General features: G+C 28.0%; 1 protein-coding gene across 2 annotated transcripts; it reads left to right on the top strand.

Annotated features, from left to right (window-relative positions):
* The first annotated feature begins 15,211 nt into the window (after positions 1-15,211).
* On the top strand, positions 15,212-16,596 carry LOC114381069 (transcription factor IBH1-like 1). 2 transcript variants are annotated; one of them, XM_028340248.1, is made up of 3 exons: positions 15,212-15,398; positions 15,555-16,112; positions 16,264-16,596. In XM_028340248.1, exons 2-3 carry the CDS (start codon positions 15,556-15,558, stop codon positions 16,298-16,300), a joined length of 594 nt encoding a protein of 197 aa, XP_028196049.1. In that variant the 5' UTR covers positions 15,212-15,398; position 15,555; the 3' UTR covers positions 16,301-16,596. The 2 variants fall into 2 exon arrangements, with proteins under 2 accessions (XP_028196049.1, XP_028196048.1); XM_028340247.1 differs by having other exon boundaries at positions 15,220-15,398; positions 16,261-16,596.
* Positions 16,597-20,752: the final 4,156 nt, after the last annotated feature.

Below are 20,752 nucleotides of genomic sequence, written 5' to 3' on the forward strand. Positions count from 1 at the left end.
AACAAACACATACACTTCCGATTGATTCATTTGATTTAAATTTTAATAGAATTTGTTTTTTTTAATATGTAAAGAATTTATATAAAAAAAGATTCATGTATTTTTACTGACGATCTTTTTTTTTGCCTTAAAAAATATTTTTGATAAAATATAAATATATTTAAAATATGTGGATTTCATACTTAGTTTTTATTTTATTTTATGAAAATGAGGATAGAACGGACAAACACTCCTACTACCACTGGATTAGACATTAATGACATATTGGGACTGAGAATCTCCGAAAAATCTAAATCCACATCGATGAGAAAAGTAAAAATTTGTTTCAGATTCTTAACCATTCGTGTTGACTTCCATTTGACATTTCATACTTAGTTTTAATCACTTCAAAAGTTAAAAAAAAATTACATTTACATTCAGTTTGATTTAAAGAAATAGGAATAAAAATTAAAATTTGACCCAAATTCAGTAGGTATTCGAAAAAACACATTCATGATATGAGACAAAAAATTACCCCCAAAAATATATGGTTTCAGTAGATAAAAAGATTTATCATATCTACAAGTATGATTTCAAAAACAAAAATCTACAAGTATTAAATTATTTAACTTTAAATTGAAAAACTAATGTTATACCTACACCTTTGAAGTTTTAGTTACAAATAATATTTTAGTGACTTGATTTTTTGCATGATAAAGTTGAAAAGCCTTAATTCTTATTGTTGTCGTCTAATATCTTCATCTTTGTAACTTGCAGTATTGTTGTAACTATTAAGATCATTATTCAAGTTTGCTTTTAAAGCAGCATCTAGTTAATTGTCTAACAGCTTTATCTTTATAATTAAGATACAGAATAACACTTTTGTTTAACAAAAGTGACATTAAATTACTCGTACTGCTAATAACGGATGGAGTTGAAGATAATTTTTTTTTTTAAAACACAAGTATGAGAATAAATACTAAGTATTCACTACTGATGGCAGTTGAACGGTATAAGATTATTACAATTTAATAATTCAAATTTTGAATATACAATTACATTAAATTAAATACTCGAAAAGATGAAGAATTTACCAAATTGATGAGAGAGAGAAAGATTTTGTAGTCTCATGCATTTTGCTAGCTTTTTCTTTTCTTTTCTTTTTTTTTAAAAAATAGTGAACGGCTATTTGGTATGAAATTATAGATCTCACACTCATAAGGTCGTGTGTTTTTATTTGACTGAATATAAATTAAATAAGAAATCATAAAACTAATTATTTTTTTATTGGCAAATATTAATTGTTAATATGATTATAATTATTAATTTTTGTTAGCCAAAAATTTAAACCCGCTACCTCTTGGTTCTTCTCTTCTCTCTTCACCATTAAATCAATCTTATATTTTTAAACAAAACAAAATATCATTGGAAAGAAATCATGCGTTTTGTGTTGCACAAAATACAAACTCTTAAAGTAGATCATTTTTCCATTTTTAAACCAAATATAATAAGATTATAAAAACTTATTCCCTGTCTTTCATTCTCCTCCAACCAAATACCATGTTAACATTGGTTTCTCCACAATTAATTTTGAGAATTTTTAGGACTCTCCACATATGCTACAATGAAAGTTGTTTAATGAGTCGCTTAACCAAAAAAAATGTTACTTTGATGTCACATGAATTTTGAGTTACTTAAAATTAAAGAGAGTTATTTATATAAATAATTATTATTCATAAGTTGTTTAACTTTATATTAAATATAAGAGAGAGAAATATAATATTTATGAGTTAAGCAACTTGTTAATAAAAATATTTATTTGGAGAGAAAACTAATTAAGTTGTTTAATATTAACATAACAAAAATTAAATTATTTATATATCAACACCTGCAGAGATGCTAATATTGCTATACAACATCACTTCTATTCCCACAAATGTAATATATTTCACAATTCATTCCATGGTCTTATCCTTTTATCCTTGTAAAATGTACAATAATACAGTTGTTGCATTGCGGTTAAATTTGTTGCACATGTTTGATTTTTTTTTATAATGTTATTGGTGTAGAATATTTATCAGCTTTATTAATAGTTAATCTTTGTTTGGATTATTTCTATGACTACATCTGGAAATTTTGAATTAAAGAAAGAGCTATAATTGCGTTGTGGCTACAAACCTTTTTTTTTGTAAAAAAAAAAAAAGAATTACTTTGTTATTGCATGTTGGATGCAATTTGCACACACTAAAAGTTTAATTTAGAGTTGTCAAAATGTATGAGCACCCATTGGATCCGATCCAACTTAATTCACCTTATAAACACATTTCAACTTGACTCACTTTATGTTAAATCATAAAAATATTGGATTCGATTTATCTTAATCCACTTTATAAATCCATCAATTCAATTCAACTTGCTTTTTGTTGAATCATAAAAATATTATTTTGACCCACTGCAGGTTGGTGAGTTAAACGGGCCGACTCACCAATCCCCCTAAAAAAAATATTCAACAAAAAATTAATTTATCTAGCAAAACTTTGAATAATCAAGGATGGCATTATTTTTAAATTTCATGAGTTTAAAAATAAAAAAAATTCTAGTTAAATTAAATCATTCATTATTCAAACATCATACCTACAACAAGACATCTGAACAAACCTAAAAAATATTTTGTCATAAAATGCAAGTCAAATATCTATGACAATCATATAATTAAAAATTTATAGTAACAGAAACGTAGAAAAAGTAATAAAATTATTTTATGTTTATTATTTTATATTTTTAGATGAATTAAGTGAATCAATTCGTCCTACGGATTCAATCCAACTAAACTGGATCCATTTTTAATATGAATGTAAAATGAAAAAAATATTTAACTCGACTGGACCTACCTAAATCTGTGATGGATTAAGTTGACTTTCAAGTTTCAGCACATTTTGATAATTCTTATGAAAAAAACATGCAATAATAATATTTTTCTAAGTAAAATTATTGAAATTTCCGGAATGCTGAATTTCAGAAGTCAAATATCTTACGGGATCGTATTGATTTGGGTCTTTTGAGCAAAAAAGTTAATTAAGAACTTATAAATAAGTATTTGTTGTGTAAGTATTTATAAATGGATTATATAAGCTATAAGTTGTTCTTATAAAATATCCGGTAGAACTTGTTGAAATAAAACTAAAACAGTTTATAATAAGGTCTCTTAAACACATATTATAGGGGGAACGGATCCATCATCCATTAAATTAAATGGGCTAATATGTAACTACCCCACTTAATATACGTCGTGTCTATACAGAAAAGTTGCAGGTGTTTCAACTGATAGCGTATGTAGCAGTGATGTGTAGTCACAAATTGCACATCCGATTAAAGGCAGGATCATGTAAACTCAAAATTAAATTCTGGTCATATCTTGAAAAGACATGATCACGTATTGGATTTGGATACAAGCTCTAGTCATTGAGAGATGCCAGTGGTGTGAGTATCCACCACACCCTACTACTGTTGGAAATTGACAGACCTCTAACATTTTTCTACCAATATGTGTGATTGTGAATTCAATTATTTGTGAGAGAATTCCACACCCTTTCTTTGCCTATATAAACATCCATTCAATACCCCCGTGAATATGATAAGAGCATCTCTATCTCCAATTCCTTGGCTTATAATAACTTCTCTTAAATTTTTCTGTCCTGGCAGTATTGTTTACTCTAAATTTTTAATCTCTAATTTCTCTCTCCTTAATTGTGTGTAGCTTAACTAGCTAGGCAAAATGAGCACAAGGCGATGGCCGAGACATGTAACTGTAAGAGGAAGGAAAAGAAGGGCGAAAGTGTGTTTGGCCAATAATAATGCTGTGAAAGTGAGACCTTCCTTGCAAAAGAAGCTTAGAGAGCTTCAGGGAGCAGTTCCTGGGAGTGAGGGAATGGACATGCACACTTTGTTCCAAAGCATTGAACAATACATACTTCAACTTGAAGCTAAAGTCACGGTCCTAAGGTGTTTGTCCAATTTGTATGGAGTATAGAAGGAGACAACAACACTCCTAAGCACTCAACCTATTTAGAAACTACATCTGGGCTCTAAAGAAAGGGTGAAGGTAAGGTTAACACCATTACCGGGCTTCTTTCATTGGGGCGTGGAGGGAATAATAAGGTTGTATTTTATTTCAATTCTATAATCTATAATAAAAGTTAGGATTATCCTTTTATCTCTTCTTGTTGCATTTTATTAATTTATATATACGTTTTTAAAGAGAGATTGTGCTTTTTGGATCAAAGCAAGCCTAAGATTGAGTGGATATATATATATATATATAATAAGATTTTTTTAAACAAAATTATTTCATGAATAATTGAGAATTAGGAATAGATCAAGTTAGATCATTCAAGAATATTCATGGCTTAATCCACATTACACTTAAATCAAGTTAGATGTGTTAAAAACTTTCTTTAAAAGTTCATTTAGATAAAAAGGTACGAGTGTACATAAATTCTTATTTTACACGTATATTTTGGAATGTTTTTTCAACTGTACTTTCTTTCATTGTTGAATTACGCTGAATATTATTTTTAATGCAAAAAAATTACATTAATTAAAATATTTTATGAAAAATGTTGTATGGACTGTCTATGGTAATAGATATTTGTAGAGAGAAAAATATAAATATAATAAATAATATGAGGTGCCAATAAAAATGTATAAAAAAATTATAGGTGTCAATTTAGTATTTACTTCAAATTAACATGGTTCATATTTCAAATATGAGCATGTCAATCAAAATAATTTTTTACATATGTATGATGTCTGAAAAAAAAAACGAGATCCATAGATGTGTAGAGTGGATTAAATTTACATAATTGTTATTTACTATAATTTCAGCTTACTAAAATGAAGAGCCAAGTTGGTGTTTTAAGTAAGTATAAAACAAAAGAAACAAAGTGTGACGCTTAAATGAAAACCATCCTAGCGTCACCCCGGACCATAACCATCCAGGCCAGATCCATCCACACATCGTTTTCTATTTTGTATTTTTCAAAAAATACATCCCAACTCCTAACCAAGTAACCAGGCGCCAACTCATTCATGGAATGATTCCAGAGTGGTACATTCGAAACAATATTCATTATTACTTTTTTCTATATCAAATTATATATTATATATCACCAGGCTCGAATACACTGTAAACAAAAGCCACCAAATTGTAAAATAGTTTACCAGCAAGATAGACCTACCAATCAACAAGGATTTTGAGGGAAAATGGTTCGTTCTCGCATTTGTAAATTAAACTACAACTACAAATTTAGCGGAGCTGCAGAGGGGAAAAGTGTCATCTTCATTTATTTATTCAGATACAACCTTTTTAGAGACGGTTAAATAATGCTAAAATAAACACTCCTTTAATCTAGCTAGCTAATTCAAAATATGTTAAGATGAAAATAAAGATGGCGACTATACTCGAATTCACACATATAAGGTCACAAATTGAAGAGCGTGTCACTGTAATTGGCCACTACGTACCGTCCGGCCAGGCTCAGTAGAGAACACGTAGCTAATTATTTAAGGAATATAGTAGAAATTATTCTGGGATTAGTAAATTTCTCGCGCATCAATAGATATTTTTTAAATAAAAATAATGGATCTTTTTATTGTTAAAAATAAATATTTAATTTCATTATGTAAAATAAATTAGCAAAATAAGACTTTTAAAATTACGAAAAGAATTATTTATATTATAAGATACGCCATCTTTGTCAATATAATTTATAACTAATGTGTTAAAGTTTAAAATTAAATCTAAATTAAGATTTTCTAAGATTACAATAATTTGATAGTTAAAAAATATATCTTGTATTAAGATTTAAGATTTAAAATTGAAATTTATTCAAGTTAAGTGATAGTATTTGAAAGGAATAACAACATAAATAAGAACAAATCAGATACTTAATGTATGAGAAGTCATGTGATGCGACTTAATGAAAAATAACTTTAAAAAATGTTCTCATTCACAAATAATATTTCAAATTTTAATATATGTTTATAGTACTCCTATTCTACACTTGTGAACTTTCGCTTGTCTTTTTGAAATAAATAAAAAATATAAATACTAAGTACTCTATAAATACTTCTTCTTATCCTAATGTTTTTGTGTTTTTGGATTAGGATATATCATTATCGTATCCTAAATTTTTTACTATAAGAAAGAGAAAAGGGGAATAAATATTGAAGCCACCATTAATTAATTCATTGCATGTAGAAAGACATCATCGGTTCGTGCTGTCATTTTCTGATATTTTCTGATTTATGTATAGAATTCAACAGATAGTTGCTTTGTTTATCTCTAATATAGATAATAAACAAGTATATATGAGATCTTTGCTTGACCAGTATCTTGAATCAGTTTAATGGTGCATTTAGATAAAGTGTCTCATAAGCGACCAAACCCTTGATTCAAGGCCATAATCATCATGGATTGACCAATTAATTAAAGACATGAATATGATGCTGTTAATCAAATGAAACACTTTCAGTTGAGTTTTTGTCTGTAAAGTTCGCACATTAATAAACAAAAACCCACACCTCTTTGACCAATGTCCTATGCTATGCATATATGCATGTATGTTGTCTCAATGTATATAAAAACTGTTTAGCCAATGGCCACGTGTTGTTTGGACAGAGAATAGCAATATTTTTTTTCTTTTTTAACTTTTATCTTTTACTCTCTCACTTTCTCTTTTTGATTTTAAACAACCCTGGTCTCAATCTAGTTTATCAAATTGTCATGCAATGCATGCTTATGGTCAAGTTGATGGAACTGATCTTTGTCATCTCAATTAGTGGTTTACGTGACCAAACAAACCACTTTTTTTTGGATTGATCAAAGGAAAAGTTCATCATTTGGGCATTTGATCCGATGGCCTTGCGTTACTGTAAATTTTTAAATTACTTATAAGAGAACTCGTAATTTCAGTGTCATTTTTTTTTCTCTAGAAAAGTACTTGGTTTTAATTAAAGTTGAATTATACCCAAATTATTTTGTCTAAATTTTTGCCTGGTCTCGTATCATACACTACTGAGTTGCTTCATATACAAAAATAATTTGAATATAAGAAATTTCATTAAAAAGTTATATACTCGCCTTTAGTGCGATAGTTATGAATAAGTGAACGAATTTGTTGTTCATTATTGAAAATATAAATAGTAGACCTATCTATATCTTTATTATATTTAAAAGAATTGTCTAAATGACATCTATTTGACATTGTCATTGGAATTTTCACTTAACATTTGGAGAGATTCTGAGATTAATGGTCATGTAGTGACTAAAATAAAAAAATTTAAATTTTTAAAAGACTTAAAGTAAATAAAAAAAATAGAGGAAAAAAATAAAACTTAATTTTGTTTGGTCCATTTGAATTATTTTTATTGGTACATAAAAAAAATGAATCTTGAACTAAACCTTAATTTATTTATTATTTACCAAATATATTTTTAGTAATTTTATCAACTTGATCATTGAAAAATTACAAATCATTATGATTAGGTCAACGTATTTACACCTTAATAAACTCCAATGTTCAATGTCTTAATTTGGTTTTGGTTCACTCCTTATTTTCATTTTGTAGTGCGAATAAGTGTAGGTCGTGAAGCACTAACGCCATGACTTGCCGTTGCCAATGGATAACCGTAAATCACGGACCCCGCAGGACCACTTAGACTGGCACCGCCCTCTTTTATCCCCCATAATTTTAGCTCATCAAATGATCATGTGGGTAAATAATTTTGTTAGATTCATAACCAAAAAGTACACACACAAAAGAATTTCACTAATTTGTTTTTTTTAAATAAGACAATTTTAATAGATTTCGTATATTTACTTTGTATTTAAAAGACTTAAATTAGAAAATATAAGAGAATGTTACCGAGTCTCGTTAAAAACATCAAGGAAATAAAAATAGTCTTGATTAAGTTCAACAAAATGATGTTATTAGTGTTATCTTAGCAAAGAGTGTCGCATCTTTAGTGTTACGTCAGCGTCATTATTGAGGGATCAAAAATGAAGAAAAACAAATCAGGGACTAAAAATAAAATAAAAAATTAAAGGAACTAGAAATAAAATAGAAAAATCACAGGAATAAAAAAAAATAGAATAAAAAAATAACATAAATGTGGGCCAAAAAAATTTAAGCTTTAAATATAATGTACAAATTTAAATCACACATTTTTAAACCTTTTTACTTTTTTTTTCTTGTTTAACACTATAAAATCACTGACATGTTTCATGAACACTCTAAATCCTCTCACTCATCATATAGATTGTTTCTTTCGGTTGAATACGCACATACCTAAAAAACTACATACTATAGGCACTCTCAACATAATTAAGCATACAAATGAATACTTAATTCAACGTTGTTACTTTTTTTTTCTCACTCAACACTTACACATCCATTATTTTTTTATACTCTCTTCTGGTTCTTTTACCAACACTCTCCTACATAAGGCTTAACCTAGTTTATTTATTACAAATGTTAGATTTAGGTGGTACTTGACATGTCATCTGTTTGATTTTTATCCTTATTTAGTATGAATGGTGATAAAAAAAATGAATGTGTGAAAGTGTTGAGTGAGTAAAAAAAAGAAAATAAGTGATTAATTGATTATTTAATATGTGTGCTCATCTCAAGAGTAGGTAAAGTGTGCATTTTTTTTCTTCCAAGATATGTGTATGTTGGAGAGGGAATGAATAATGCTTATGGTGAGTGAGAGTCTAAAGTATTCATGCAGTATGTAAATAGTCTTACAATGTTGAGCAAGAAAAAAATAAAGAAAGCTTTAGAAAATGCGTGATTAATAATTTTATATTATTTTTTTAATTAAATTTATATATTATATTTAAGATATTTTTTTTGTGTTCACAAATATGTTACTATTTTCTTTTGGTCTATGTAATTTCTTTTTTATTTTTTGTTTTTATTTTTATTAATATGTGATACTTTTGTTGATATGACACTAACAATGTCTTTTTTTTTAATAAAGTTTAACAACTGTGACTAAAAATAATTTTTTTGAAATTTATAGGAATAATTTAAAAAAAATACAAGGATGAAAAATGAAAAATGTGTTAAATTACAAGGAAAGACACTTAATTAAGCCATACAAATATAAGAAAATTAATAAAAAAACATTTAGTATTTTATGTTTTTTAATTATTAAAAATATTTACTTAAATTTAATAAATACTACAATATTCTCAAGACATTTTCTGGACATAATTTCATGAACCTCTCGTACACGTTTGTCATTGGATTCTCACTTTACTCACCAAATAATGATAGAAGACCTCATCACCAACACCATCTATATCCCAACCTCCCATGCAATGCAAATAAGAGCAAAAGCTTGCATCAACACAATCCTAAGTATGTTCTACTTTCATCCACACATCTTTAGAACCTTCATGTTTCACCCAAGCAATTAAAGACCTAAATTGGAAAAATACAATGGTGGTTGACGAGTTTAATGCATTTCTTACTAATCGCACCTGGTCCTATTAATGGTACCATATAACAAAGGTATAAATGTGATTAATTACATGTGGGGTGCTACTGTATGTATGATGATGATCAGTGGCGTGCCGGGTTTTTAGGTTTGTATGGGTTTTATTGTAAAACGTGCCACGTGGGACTGGAAACATTTCACAGCTTGTGACTTAGCTTCCAATACTTTTTTATCAATAGTATATTTTGCTTTGCCTTAAAAAAAATTACATGTGGGTATACAAAATTAAACAAAAATTAGATGGTACAACAGAACACTTCAAGGTTCGTTTTGTAGCCAAAGATACACTCAACAATTTGATTTTTATTATAATAACTTTTAGCTAGCCCTATTATTCGTCATACTTTTAGCCATATTTAGTATGAGGGAGCGAATCAACCAGCTATTTTAATTTGCTTGCCCTGTGGCTTTCAGTAAGGGGAAGAAAAATACTTCTATTTGTTTTTTTTTTCTTCATCTACAAAAAAATAAAAATAAAAATCTTAAGTGTGTTACACGAAATGTGTACTCCTCTTAAATCTTAATGGGTAATATTTTTTTTTATGAAGATATTATAGACTATTTTTTCTCACTATAAAAATATTTAAATCTGTTTCTAACTAAGTTCATAGTTGGATTAAACTTAAGTTTGTAAATTGAAATTGTAAAAATAAATCAAGTTTTGATTTTATAAAATTGAGTTTCAGAATTTTTTTTAATATACAACATACTTGTAAAGTAACCAAACATTCATGAAAGGGAATTTAGAAAACAAAAAACCAAACATAACCTTAAACAATAACCAAAATTAAATCTCATAAAAGCTGAGAATCACTTCAAACAGAACAGAAAAATGGTACAAAGACATTTTCGAAAGCAACTCATAATTAATTGATTCCGATCCACAGTAAAGCATAAGAAGCCAACGAAATAAAATTTCATAAGCTGCAGACACATTTTGAGGCAAATCCACACAATATTCATATCAGTAGCACTAACCATAGGGCCAGGAAAAACAGTGCGTAAGCCTAACAAGTTATGGAAGCAGCCTTCAAATCCAGAACCAGACAACAACCCCCATGACAACCGGAGAATGAAAAATTCTGCAGCATTAATTTATACAAGCTATATATATTGGGTTAATCATTAATTAACTCACATTCAATAACTTCTAAAGACAGCTAGCATTAGCAACTCCTTCAAAGTCTGAGCCAGCCATCAATATACCACTTTTATAGATTGAACTTGGATTGTGTTGAATATGTGATCACTATTTAAAGTTTGAACTTTGAACAGCAAAAGAGGTCCCACGGATGTTATAGGAGAGAGGGCCAACCAAAACAATGCCCATGGATGGAGCAGCGAATTGAAAGAGCAAGCCATATTCAAAAAAGAGTTTGGAGAAAGCCAAAAATGTCTAAAAAGAAGGGAGAGAAGATATGGCGACAAATTTTGGGACGCATGCACCCCATTGCTTCCCTTGATTTTCCTAAACACACATAAAATTGTAACCTTCTGGGCCCATTCCTGACCTGTCCACAAATCCCATTCCTCTATGGTTATCCTTCACACATCTCTTTCTTCAATCTGTTAATATTTCTTTATTTCTTGGACTATGTCAACTTTATTTCTATGTTATATATTCCCCTCCAAATTATATAATTACAAGGCAAACCACTGTTCACATATATTCTTTTTTTCCCCTTTTTCTCGTTTTTTCCTTTTCTTTATTTGAAATAGGTAAGTATACGTCCCATATTCTTCAAAACGTGAATTTCTTAGTGGGTGATATTGACACACATTTGCGTCAGCTAAAAGAGATAGATAGATAGAGTGGGCATAGATGGACAAAATGGGAAAGCGGTAATCACAATTTTGCTTATGTTGAGTTCTTTCTAAGTGAATATTATTATGGGGAAAAAAAGTGGAGAAAAAGATAGGTAGCTAGGTAACAATCTAGCAAGTAGTATGGTAACCAAGGGAGATTTGATTCGGGAAAGATAAAATTAGACGTGAGGGACAGAGAAAAAAAGAAGAGAAGAGAATAGAAAGAAGAGGTAGCACACTTTTGAAAGGCCCATGTGGAGAGCATGTGGGGATTGCATTGTGCTCTTTTTCTTAAGGCAATGCCAAATCCCAAGTGCCCGGGAATTCGAATTCCTGTGGGACCTGATGCACTCGTATCAGCATGTTTTCCGGATCCTGCCAATTTCCTTTTCTTTCTATTCTCTTCTCTTCCTCCAAACAAACTATGCCTGCGTCCACCCATATCTCTCTCACACGCTCAACCCCAACCCTAGCTAGCTACTTACCTTCTCTCCATTTTGTATACATATATGTACACTGACAAATCCTGGATCTGAAGTCAGTGTTGTTGGGAAATTATTTTTATTTTAAAAAATAATATTTATAATCAAACATATAAAAACAAAATATGTAAAATGAAATGTCCAACCAAATAAAATATAAAAGGAACAAATTAAAAACATAAGAAAAAAATTAACCATTAAAAGATCAAAATTGAAGACAACTAAGCCAATTATCAAAATAACGGATGCAAAAAATAACAACACACTAGTATACTCTCGTGTTTCTCTCAAAGTCATGGGGTGTAAGTGCACCTCCTCAACTCAACTTGGGTCTGTCACTGTATATGTACCTAGATCATCATATTGTATGCATATACACACGCATATGATTTGGTTAATTAGTATATAATTAATTTTTTTCTGAGGTTGAAGTTTTTATGTGATACTCAACCAATTCTCTATTATCAGGTGAGTCCACTTTGAAGTAAAATATCTAATTGTAACTTTATTTTGAAGTTGGAAATATCTAAGTGTCAAATTAATCACCATACCAACGACTTTTGATTACTCAGTGTTTAACTATACTCAATATTATATTCTCGACATGTATACGGTTGGAGTTAAATGTATTAGTCTCAAATGAAACATGTGTCTATGCAATTTAAATACGATCATATAAATAAAGTTAGTATTGGTTATTTTATAATTCTTTTTATTTTTAAAGGGGGAGAAAACATTAATTGATGTAGACTTTTGTAGGCTCACTCATATAAACAGAATGCTGGGTGCCTTGACCCCATGACCTATAAAAGCATATTTACCACATTCTAACTCCAACATTCCAGAAACATAGCAAATCAAATTACTGTGGAGGGGAAGCTTATTTTACCTTTTTCCCCCGCTGGTTGCTAGTTTATATAGCATAATAATTAATAAAAATAACGGCACATGAGAATATGAGATCATTTTTAATTATGATTTGAGAACATGCCACATGCATGAGAATTGTATGGTAGCCAAACATTAGTTTGCATGTCAACCAATCCGAAATGAAGAATGCGCATTTCATGCCAACTCCTAAGGCTGTGCTGTTGTTCTTTTATTGCTATCTATCAAATCAAATCAATGAAGAAATCATCGATTTTCTTTTTTTCCTATTTGCCAGAGAGTGCCAATGAAACGATTTTATATCTTGGAAATATTAACGTTATTACAAACAACACACAAACTTTCTAAAACTGACTATTCATTGTGCCTGTGAATGAAGCTATACATAAAGACGGTGCTATATTAAATCTATCCATGCGAGGGTATAGCAGGTAGGGAAACAAAGCAAATGCTTCGCTTTCTCTATTATTTATTAAATGAGTAAGTAGAATAAATTTCAATTTTTTTTATCATTAAGTGACATTATAGTTTGGTATACTAATTTGTATAGCAAAAATGGGGTTCACCAATATACTATCTTATTAAGAGAATGGTTTTTTTTATTTGAAAATGGAAAGAATATATTTTAATCATATAATGATACACAAATGGCCAAGATTTAAAGTTATATAATCATCTAAAAGAATCATGTGACTTATATTTTTTTTTAAGAAAAAAAATTTCAGGACTTGTGTACCTGATTTACTCTTGATGGTTTATCATAAAATTTAGTAATTAATACTATTTATTTTCTTCATTCTCACATAAAAATTACATTTTCACCCAACATATGTATGGATAAAACTTATATACAACTGTTCTTCAAATCAATTAGAACTAGAGTTTCACTTAGTAATTCACATAATCTTTTTAATGCAAGTATTTATCACGCAAATTGACAAGGTAAAACTCTAATTTTAATGGAAATAAAACACGAATAATACTTTAAAAAAATTATATCTAAATTTTGTCATATTACATGTGTGTGTGTCTATATATATATATATATATATATATATATATATATATATATATAATCAATTGACATAAGGTGTGTAACTTTTATATTTTATAACTTAGTAATTTTTTTTATACAATATGACATTAATTAATCTAACGGTACGTTGAATTAAAACTTCTTATAAAGAAGATAAAGTTTATATTTTTATGTAAATCAAAAACTAATTGTAACTTCATTGTGTTGTTTTATTTTGACAGCTGATATGTTATTTAAATATAAAATAAATATTCATTATTGGATAATATATCAATAAATGACTTAACTGTTTAATTTATGTGAAATTTGATATGTATAATAAAAAATATTAAATTATTCAACAGTTAGATTAATTAATCTGATATTAAACAAAAATTTAATAAGTAATATAAGTTCAAAACATCAAATATATGTTAGTCATGATTAAATCATGTGTTTGATATATTAACAACAATTATTGATGCATTAAAAAAAATCATCCACAATCTAAGCATGGTCTAAATCGAATTTTCACAAAGTTTATGGGAAAAAGACTTGCTTCCATGCAAGGTCAGAGAAAACTACAATTTTATCGTAACAAGGATTTATAATGAAATCATATATCACTTATTCGTAGATTATTTTAGGAAACTCAAGTCCTAGTTTTACAAGAACGAAAAGACCTTGACAAAGTAAATTCACCCCCATTGACAAAGTTGATATTTTGGCCATGTTAAAAGCAATATTACAAATATAATCATGTAAATGTTTTGCCTTATTTATATAATCTAATATATGTTACACGTCATGATTAAACCATGTTATATTCCTTCATTTATTATTGCATAATGAAAATTTCTAAGATCTAAGTGATCAAATTGTATTTCCATGGCACTAATTAGTGTTACGATGAAAAATAATTAATGTAGTTAAACATTGATTATAATTAATGAATATACAAAAACATAACATGTTAAAAACGTAACCATGCAAATCATGTTTTTGGAATCAAATCATTATGATTATTGGTTTAGTTGAAAATCGAATATCAGAATTAATTTATAGCGAAAATTAATTAATACTACAAAATTACAAATACATCGTATTCCATAATTAAATTACCCTAAAATGGAGGGCACATATTTTAAAAGATAGAATAGAAAGCTATAATCATTAATTAAAAATAATTAATAGTCATGATAAGGTACAATCTTACTCTCACGGAGTTCCACTCGCGGGCCATAGGCGCATTGTTTCGAAGTGAGTCGTATTTAGTGATTTTTGTTTGTATTCAAAACAAAGATACCGATGTTAGGTTTGCATTACATTAAGGTCACCTTTATTCTTCTTTACCACTAATCTAAACACATTGTTTTCTTTATAATGTAACATTATTCTCTATGGTTTTGGGTAGTGGGCCAGGGACTCCATGTGCCAGCATGTGCTGTGTCTTTCTCTCAAAGCCCCACCACTCTCCTCTTTCGAGCACATAAATTCGTTACCTTCACATTCTTCCTCTTCTCAAGTACCCCTCTCTCTCTCTCTCACAGATCCTGATCATATGCCACTTTGCTTGGATCTGTAACACAGCAACGTCACTCATCAAACCTTACTCATATTAATTTTCTCTTTCTCCAACTTCAACACTCAAGAATTTCATAAAGGTACGCCTTAATTAATTCATCATTAATTTTTTTCTTGTTAATTACATATATAATTAAATTAAATTAGTTTTCTTCTAGCTATAGCAAGCCCTAGCTAGTTTCTTTGGTTAAGACTTACACCCCATATATATTGTGAATTCCTACTCTCTATCACAGAATGCGAAACATCAACTCAGTTAAGCAAGAATTCCTGAAGAAATGGATATGGGGTCTCAGAAAATACAGCTCTCAGAAGAAAAACATGAGTCTGATGGAGAGAAAGAAAGCCATAAAGCTGTCAGCAGATTTAGCCATGGCTTCCACCAGAAACAAATCCACTCGCTGGAGCAGGGCCCTTATTGCGAATGCTTCAAGAGATGGCAACAACAAAGTCCTCACGGAACACGTGTCACCATCATCATCATCACCACCACAGAGGCCGGCAACAAGGAAAAGCTTCAGAAGGATCAGAAGCTGCAGAAACATGTTGATCAGAAGAAACCGTGCAGCAGTCCACTGCAGAACAAAGGATAGGGTGGTGGCGGCGAGTTTCGTTGCGAAGAGGCTGGTCCAGAAGAGAACGCGAAGGCTCAAGAGTCTCTTACCAGGAGGAGAATCCATGGACGCTGAGTCTTTGGTTGAAGAAACCCTAGATTATATACAATCACTGCGAGCTCAAGTTGAAGTTATGAGACGTCTTGTCACTGCCTCAGAGATCATGATCCTAAATCCATCGTAAATATCCCAATAGATCAAATTTTAATCATTCCATAGCGTTTGATTAGCTTCTTTATAATATTATTATATGTTTTAAATATTTGTTAATTTTCTGGGGTTTTTTTTTTTAATTTGCCCACTTCACATTTTTCTCTTTGCGAGATAGAAGGGGTGGAGAAAAAGAGGCGCTCCCATATATACGTTAAGGCATTGTACAGAGGTAAACATATATGTAAGTCAATCAAATTAAGGTTTTATTTTCATCACGCTCTCCTCGATTCATCGGAAGTTATATTGGTTAATTGGTTTCATATATGATGTATGTTAATTTGCCTGTTTATCTTTGATTCGACCACTTTTCTTTTTCTTTTATCATCGTAGATTACATGTGTCAATCGTTATGTGTATCATTAAACCTGTGAGAGGAAATTGACAATACATGATGTCAACCAAATTGTTTTACAATAAACAGCAAATTAAACAAGTTTGCTAATTATCTATATCTGATATGCTGATTGTTTATATATATATATATATATATATATATATATATATATATATATATATATATATATATATATATATATTAGCAAACTTGTTTATGTGTGTGTGTACCACTCTATATATTTATAATAATAACATTAACTCATTACTCATGTATATACGCGCAAAGATCAAGGAAAGAAAGAGATGCAACTCTTTGTAGAGGTAAATCCATTTCATATGCCAAGTGGAGTATTAATTGGTTATCCAGGCTATGATGGTTTCTACAGCTGATTTTAGTGAAGCTTGGTGCATATTTTGAACTATTGAGGTTTATTAATAAAAGTTGTTTTACGTGCAAATATTTATAAGAATAACATCTAATAAAAAATTATATATAATAATTTTATTAACTTTTATAATAATTATATTCAAAGAATATTAAAGATGTTTTTTTATTAATTGACAGTATAAAAACTTTTACACTAAATACATATATTAAAGATGTTATTCTTACACTAAATACAAGGCCAATTGCATTGCCTTTTATGTACTATGAATGAATACTGTAAATTAAAAGATTTTACAAATATAATTAAATAGATAATATCTAATGATTCAATCGTCTTGTTAGATTAATTAATTTCGTATTGTATAAAAAGTTAATTAGTATAAGTGTTTTACATACAATGATTATAAATTAGTATGTGAGGTAATTAAATTTATTAATTTTTATAATAATTATCTTTAAAGTCATATTAATAATATATTTTTATTAGTCAATAGTGTGTAAATAAATTTTCACTAAGAATGTATAAAAACTAATTAAACTTGTTTGCTATACCATTATAAACAAGACAAGAGAAATCTTTTTTTTTTTTGTTTACTATATATATGCAGGCATAGAAGTGTTAATTAACGTGTTTTAGATATCGAATCCTATACACAGAATAAGAGCTGCTAAAACATAAGATATAATATGAATCTAAGTTGAGTGTATATATAGCTGTATCAATAATATATATATATATATGACGTTATCCTTCACAAAATGAATTACTACATTTTTAAGTACCTAAACCTAATGTCCATTATGTACATTTTGATTTCGCATTATATTTTTTTTTTTCACCTTAGAGGCGGAAATATATCCAACTAATATAGGCGTAGTCAAGGACTTTGAATTTCTACATTTTATTAAATATAAAATATATCATTGGTGTAATTTATATTGTTTATATAGTGCATGAGAAACAATTGAATGAGGATTTAATTACAAAAATAACATTTATTAATGATTTGTGTTTGATTAACTTTCATTATTTAGAATTAACTTTTTATATAGAAATTAAAGTATTTAATTATTGTGAAATTTACACTAATTATAAATATATTTTACTAACAATATGATTTAGTGATAATATATCTATTTCGTATACTAATAACATTATTTATTAGTATAATGTATCATACTTATTAGTATAGACGTATCTATATGAATAATTTAGTTTATAATGGACAAGATTTATACTAATAAAACCAAGACAAAGATAATTCATTAGTAAATGAAATAATAATTGTTTTAATTCAAATGATTTTTTTAATGTCTTTTAAGCAAGTTTTATTTAAGAACAGGAGTATTGTAATCCATGTAGTTTCTTAATGTAATAATGAAATAGTTACTAACAAGGACAAAATTTTGTAATGTTTATAATTAATACTACAAAATGAAGTTTCTTGCACATATTTTAGAATTAAATAAGTTTTTTCGTGATAAATTTGCAATGTCGTCTTAGGTAGGAACACTTTGTGGATGAGTTATATAAACAACAACGACTTAGAATATCTTTTATTCTGTGATTAAAAAAAATCACTTATAAAAAATAAAAACAACTAGGAGAAACCTCTCCACTGCTTTTTGAGAAGTGCAATAAGAAGCCTATATACTCTGATTAATGAAATTTCACTTATAAAAAATATAAACAATTATAAGTGGAAGATAAAAAAAACTATTTATTAAATTATTGGTGTAAAACTATAATTTATTTAAAAGGAATAATCAGAAAAATTAATAAATATATTAAAGATAAAAATAAATAAAAATTAGAAACTAACGTTTAAAAAAATAATATTTTAAAAAACATTTCAAAAAAAGAAAACAAAATTTTCTAATAGAAAGAAAAGGTTAAAAACTAATCGAAATACCTTCAAGAAGGTATCATATCAGAAACTCTTCCCACTCCTTTTTGAAGTGCAATAGTAAGAAGCCTGTCCCTCACATTAGCTGTTATAAGACTTTTGCCATTAATTAGCGATGAAAATGCCATCACGCTAATTAATTGGTAACATGGAAACGTGTTGTTAACATAATGAGCTTTTTGAAGTGGTGTGTGAAAAGCATATACAGTCCCGTGATCATAGTTTGAAACTTTATTAATGATTCAATTACTGTAGTTTCTTTTCATATTTTGTTTTAATTTATAGTATAAAGATTAAGAAAAATAATTAAAATATATTAAAATATTTCAAAAATAATTAATATTATCTTTAAATTTTAAAATAAAAGGTAAATAAAAAATATTTTAAAATGAAAAAGAAGAGAACAAAAATAATAAAGTTTAATGGGATATTTATACTTGCAAAATATGTAAACAACGTTTTGAGGCGATAATAAACTAGTAATATTGTCATAGAATTTCAAACTTCTCCTATAGATAAGATAGTCGTTATTTTGTGCTGTAAAAAAAAGATAGTTATTTTGTATGCCACGTATTAGAGATGAAATGTTGAAATTGTAAATAAATCTTATTTTTATTCAAAGATTTAAAATATACAAATAAAAGAAAATTATATTGTGCTGAAAATAGAAAATTACAAGCATATACAACCTATTATTAATTCAGAGGTAATTATAAAAAGTCATAATTATTTTTTTTACTGAAATCATAAACATTTATTACTTTTCATTATAATTATGTTTTAATATTTATGATTTTTTCACCATACAATTATAATTAACTTCAAATACAACCAGCATGTCGTGAAACTGAGCTTAAATCCTTAATGAATGTACTTTGTACCGGTAAAAAAAAACTTCAAATGCAATTTTCCATTTTAAACAAAATAAAAATATAATTGGTAAAAAAGAAAAATATAAATATAAATTGACATACAAGTATTCCGGCTTTCATTGTACTAATGAGTTTGATCATTAAAAAATATGAATTGAATTAAATTTGTTAGAGTAGGATAACAAGTGTTAGGTGGTGTCTTAAATCAATCTTGTTCAAAAATAATAACAAAAGACCCATTATATACTTCCAGAAAGATTTTGACAAGTAATCAATTATTTTCACTTGACAATGTGCAATAAAATTCATCTTACAGAAATTTGAATACGAATATTCTCACCACCTCAACTGCAATATAAAATGATCTATTTCTCTGCATTTTATTTGTATTATCTATATATTTATATTAGGACATTTAATTTATTTCACAAACTAGGAAGAAGTGTCTCTTCAATAATCATTTTTCTTGTATTATGAATTATACGAATTGATAATTATTTAGTTTATTACTATCATATATCAAAAATACTTTTAAATATTTAAAGTAGTGTGTATTAATTAATAATTAATTCAGATAAATATTAAAATATAGTTAAAATTTTAAAAATAGCTAGGAAAATGAAAAACTAAAATTAATATAAACATTTTAAAACTAAAACATATGAATAAATTGATTTATTTTAAGCACAGAACGGAGTCCGTTGCGTCCAATCACGTGATAGCTCTTGAGTCTTGACTGACCCTCTTTTTCTGTCAAACTAACACTTTTGTTGCTTGACAGCTATTTATGCTCCATAGGAAATCAACTGGTATTATGATTTATGATGCCATAGTTATTTTATGTTAGTCTACATTTACTTACCTTTTTGATGCGCACCAATCACATCAAATCAACACAAACTATCAGATATCTCTATTCTCTAATCTCTATCTAGAGACTATTTAGTTTTTGGTGTGCAAAGAATCGAACAATATAAAATTTTTATAGACTACTTCAGTAGTTTTTAGTGTCTGAAAATCTATAACATTATAATAGTAATCTTTTAAACCAAAAACATTTTAAATAAATTTTTTAAAGTGTAATTTCTCAATTATAGTTGTTTA

This window comes from Glycine soja, chromosome 13 (assembly GCF_004193775.1).
Source record: "Glycine soja cultivar W05 chromosome 13, ASM419377v2, whole genome shotgun sequence".
NCBI lineage: Eukaryota > Viridiplantae > Streptophyta > Magnoliopsida > Fabales > Fabaceae > Glycine > Glycine soja.